The 5,237-nt window shown below is 33.5% G+C and overlaps 1 protein-coding gene across 1 annotated transcript; it reads right to left on the bottom strand.

Annotated features, from left to right (window-relative positions):
* Nucleotides 1–250: 250 nt before the first annotated feature.
* On the bottom strand, nt 251–4,007 carry LOC109183312 (xyloglucan endotransglucosylase/hydrolase protein 31-like). Its single transcript, XM_019333400.1, has 4 exons — nt 3,740–4,007; nt 2,393–2,493; nt 1,994–2,214; nt 251–774 (listed from the first exon to the last, which is right to left on the bottom strand). The coding sequence occupies exons 1-4, from the start codon at nt 3,999–4,001 to the stop codon at nt 414–416; spliced, it is 945 nt and encodes a 314-aa protein (XP_019188945.1). The 5' UTR covers nt 4,002–4,007; the 3' UTR covers nt 251–413.
* Nucleotides 4,008–5,237: the final 1,230 nt, after the last annotated feature.

Here is a 5,237-nt window from a genome sequence, read left to right as displayed (position 1 = left end):
ACATGAAGACACCAATGTGTGGTTCGAATCGCACATGGAAACATGTATGGAAAAAGGTCAAAAAATGATGAAATGTCTGGATTGAATCTAAAAATGATGGAATGTCTGGATTGAATCTTTTGTACGCACATGAAAACTAGCTAGGACCACTTGTGATTTATCTCCGCAGTGACAAAGCTAAGATCATCTATGTTTAACAAAATAAAAATAAAATAAAAACTACTACTATTAATTTCTATTTATTTATTTTTCTTTATCGAATAAAATATGCACACATAGCGAGAGTTATACTCCTTAGAGTATGTCTAACATTTTCCATATATATACATACATACACACACAAACTCTACACATATTTCACAAGTTGTAGGACCCCCCCTCCCAACCCCAAGTGTAGCCCATCTCAAGAGCTTCTAACACTCGGGTGTTTGGGTGTGGTCTCTGTTGGTATTCTGACAATAGTCGTACTCTTTATGATTCTTCTGCACCCATGCCATGGCCGCAATTTGCTGGTTGCTTAGCCTGGTCGAGCCCGTCGGGGAGCCAGGAATTGGTCGGCATGCGGTGGAAGTGTTGGCCGCGCAACCAGTAACCTTGAAATCCTTGTACTTCCCAATAAAGGGTTGATATCTATAATCAGCCTTGTACTTCCCATTCTCCGTCGCCCACGATGACGCATCCCAGATTGATCCGTACACATACATTGCTCTTTGTGGAAATGTTGCATCGCTCTTCCTCGGATAGTATCGGATTGGCACATCGTCTACGAAAAATCTGACCCAACATCGAAAACGTTATTTTATTTTGGACATATTTCATGAATTAAACGTGCTGTAATGAGAAAAAGATTACTGTCATACTTTTTTTTTTTTTTTTTTTTTTTTTTTTTTTTTTTTACATATTTCATGAAGTAAACCTGTTGTAATAAAGAGGGAAAGATTACTAAAATAAATTTTAATGAACTAAACGGCTGTAAAAAGGAAAAGATTACAACATATATTTCCTCAAGCATATTTCATTAACTACATGTGCGGTAAAAAATACTGTCTGGAAATTATGAAATTTCCGGCCATCTGAAAGTGATCTTAAACCAAGTTGAAAGCAAAAAGTGGTCAGAGATAGCAATAAAGGTTATTCCAGATATCAAAAGTGGTCGAAACAAGGCTTTCGACTTGATTTAAGATCACTTTCAGGTGGTCGAAAATTCCATAATTTCAAGCAGTGAAAGAAAATATTACTTACATACAATATTTTCCTTGACATAATTCATTCTGTAAAGAGGGAAAGAATATTGACATATATTTCCTCGAGTCAATTCTATTTTGGTCCTAAATTTAAGGTGATAGTCCACTTTAAGTCTTTTTTTTTTTTCTTTTTTTTTTTTTATTGAAGCATCCACTTTTGGTCATACTATCTTCAATAAAACAATTTAAATATCATTAAATACAACGGTATCTCCATCTTCAATTATGATTTTTTTTTTAAAAAAATAGACATAAAAATATAGCCGGTCAACTTACTTTATATAAAAGGATCAAAATGTTAATGGCATTTTAATGATTTTGTTGAGGGAGGACTAAAAACGGTCCTTTCAAAATAATAGGACCAAATATGGATGTTCTAATAAAGAATGAGGAAAAGATTTTCAAAACATATTTCATGAATTAAACTTGTTTTAATATAGAGGGAAAGATTACTGACATACATTTTCGTGGCATATTTGATGAACTAAATCTGTTGTAAAGAGGAAAAATGACTACTGACATACATTTCCTGGACATATTTCATGAACTAAATATGCAGTAAAGAAGGAAAGATTAATTACTGAGATATATTTTCCTCGACATATTTCATGCTGTAAAGAGGGAAAAATTACCGATATATATATATATATATATATATATATATATATATATATATATATATATATATATATATATTCTCGACATATTTCATGAACTAAACGTGGTGTAAAGAGGATAAGATTACTGACATGATCTCTGAAGGATTCCAGAGGATAGCATAATGGTGAAAATCTTGGGTGGGGTCGAACCAGAGGTTAAATCTGACTTCACGTCCGATAATGTTTCCGCCATCTCCGCTTCCTTTCATGTACACATTAGTCTGCAAGGTGTATGGCTTACCCGGCGTCGTTCCCAGGAACTCAATGTCTATTTCGTCATGCTCTTTTGGATGTTGTTCTATGTTCGAAAGCTGATCATGTTCAATTCGGCCACCATAAATATATGCATCATATATCATGTATGTATGTATGTATGTATTGCAAAAAGAAAATAATACATGCATGCATGCCTCACATGAATTGAAGGCGAATACAAATAGAAAAACTTTAATTTGAGTGGTACGGTCAAATTCTTTCTCACATACGTACATAGAGACATGTAATGACTCCAGCAGTATAACCAGCTTGGAGCTTGATGGAGGCACCAATATAACCAGAGCCATATGATTTGAGAGATTTAAAGCCACTCCCTGATCCAATTATTTATATTGTCAAAACAAAATAAAAATGATTATTATCATTATATAAAAGTGCTTATATATAATAATACAATTCGTCATTGTTGCCTACTGTAAACTTAAATGGATTAGTCCCATATTGCTAGTGCAGATAACGGCGCAATATGTAAAAAAAGAAGAGTAACAAAAGACTGGGCAAAACGTAAATGGATTAACCTCATCTCATGAGTGTAGATACCGATGTGATATGTAAAAAGAATAGGATAATAATGTATGACAGGACAAAACTTAAATGGATTAATCTTATTGTAAATGTACAAATGATACACATGTTTCTTGTATTAGATTGGCTAATTATTTATCAAAACATACTTTGGTTTATTTAGATTGTTTTAGGATCTGTCTTACAGTTTGGACCTACAACAGAAGCTGTGTGCTATGGTTAAGTCTGGATTTACATCAGTCTCTGAGTCAATGTGTACATCAGTTTGGGCGAAATTTTCTAACACATTTTAGTTAAGTGGATAAAATTTTCAGGCAGTTTTTAAATTGAATGGCAGTTCATTTTATGAGGATTTTCAGCAGCTAAAGTTTAGAGTTGATGGTTACAACTCTTATACATTATATAAAGGCGTGAAGAAGGAAGCTCAAATTGAACACACTTGCTCTAAATTATTCTACCTTCTACGAGTACTCTATGAAGGTTTTATATGATCATTACTTACTCTATTATTGGTGATATATGTTTATGGTGACTGAAGCTTGAAGGCTTATTGGCTTGCAATGTAGCAATTCAAGGGAGATGATGAAGATTGAGTTGGTTTAGGGCCATAGTGTGTATGGACGTGTTATTTCAACGTGTGTAATCTTTAGTGATCATCTAGTGGATTGGGTATACATTGAGTAGCCCGTTAACGTAGGAGAATTTTTCCGAACTGTGTGATCAATTCTTGTGTCCTAGTTCCTTTCTTTACTTGTCATTATTGTTATTATATTTTATCTCTGATACTGTCCATAAACCAGAATCTAATCCACATAACGAATTGAACTAAAATTGAGTAGGAACCTTTAAGGTAATCACTTGCATTCAAGATCCACAATCTTTTTCACTTATCTCGTAGGTACATATATATAATTGTGCCACATGTAAAAAAGAATATAATAACAAATGGCCGATTGAGACTTAATTGAATTAGTCTTACCTTGCAGATACAAATACCAGTATAATATGCAAAAAGAAGAGTAACATCAAACCAACCTCCATGAGTTTTATCAAGCCAGATTGACAATGTTCCTTGGTCGAGAGATTGATGCTCAGGACCCCAGAGGTTCCTAAAACCCTGGTTGAATCCTAGGGAACCAACCTTGGTGCTGGGGTAGTAGCCAGGTGAAGGTGGAGCTTGAGCATTATTGCTTGAAGTGAACAAGAAAATGATGGCAAGAGAAAGAAGAAGATGATGATGAAGATCCATATATGTTGAATAATGGTGGAAATTGAAAAGATGGAGAGCAGTGTACATGCAGTATAGTAGTGGATGGATATGATGATCAGGGCAAAAGAACAAAGGGTGTATAAATAAGAAGATTTGAGGGTCCCCATGGAGAAATGAATTGATCCATCGACAGAGACGTTGATGGGCGTTGGACATATGACCAAACTAACAAGAAACGGTTTGAAATCAAGTGTTCGTTGTTTGTGGGGCTTTACTTTATTCACTGTGAAAATTAAACTTTAGACACGTTAAAGATCAGAGCCCTTAGGAATAATATTAGAAAGATTCTTTAAGTTATGGATTCATAATAACTTAAATTGCCTCTAAATTAATCATTCAATGGAATTACGAAATACTGCAAATCCTCTCACAATAATACTACCAAAAGAATAGTTGATCAATAATTATTGATTTCTATTCTATTCTATTTCGAAAATGCTCTTTTTTGCCTTCTGATTTTCCATTTTTAAACTTTCTCATTAGACTTTCATTTATTGGGTGCCAATAAATTGGTTGACTATACTACTAATTCAAAAAAAAAAAAAAAAAACTTAACTACTAATAAAATAATACCACATCAAATAGAGAAATTTTTAGAGAAAATACTGGAAGGATTTATAGCCTTGTTTGTTTTATTTTATTTTTGTTTTCTTAACCGCAAAACCAGGCCTAACTTGTTTGGTGAAAAAAACTAGCCTTTAGACAAGTCATTGTGGAGTGTGATTCGGCGGCCATGGTCATTCGGTGGGTTTTGGGAGGTATGATGCCACGAAGTCGTATTATGAATTTATTGGAGGGATGCAAATTAAATGTACTATAATACTTAAGTTTGAAGGGTCAAGTCTAACATTATATCATCAAAATGTGATAATATTTTACCTTCTATAAAAGTATAAGAAATAAAGTTGTGTTTTTGTAATTAGTTATAACTTTTGACGTAGTAATAAATATTTAATTTAACAATTAGTACTAGAGTAGATCATGGGTTTATAAGTGTTGGAAGGGAGATTGTTGGATAGAGGAAAATCGGAAAGACCAAATCTAGTATCCAACTATATATCGAAAATCAACTTTGGCTATTATGTAAGTATGAAAAATAAAAATAAAATTGCGCTTATAATTTTCCGTGTAGTGATAAGGGCAAACTGAAGCATGTAATAGAAAATGAGAAAAAGTGATGTGGGTTAGATGAGCCTAGCTTCCTTCTCCCTTTACCAAATTTTAATGGAAGATTGAATGCGGCTCCTGCAATCAAGACAAGCA

Source organism: Ipomoea nil, unplaced genomic scaffold (assembly GCF_001879475.1).
Source record: "Ipomoea nil cultivar Tokyo-kokei standard unplaced genomic scaffold, Asagao_1.1 scaffold1110, whole genome shotgun sequence".
In the NCBI taxonomy this organism is placed as follows: domain Eukaryota; kingdom Viridiplantae; phylum Streptophyta; class Magnoliopsida; order Solanales; family Convolvulaceae; genus Ipomoea; species Ipomoea nil.
This window is presented reverse-complemented; position numbering and strand designations above follow the sequence as displayed.

Coding starts and splice junctions, on each gene's coding strand:
- LOC109183312 (XM_019333400.1), bottom strand. CDS start 4,001: ATGTACACTGCTCTCCATCTTTTCAATTTCCACCATTATTCAACATAT. Junction 2,494..3,739: donor GCTTGATAAAACTCATGGAG/GTTGGTTTGATG, acceptor TAATTGGATCAG/GGAGTGGCTTTAAATCTCTC. Junction 775..1,993: donor TGGAATCCTTCAGAGATCAT/GTCAGTAATCTT, acceptor ATGTTGGGTCAG/ATTTTTCGTAGACGATGTGC.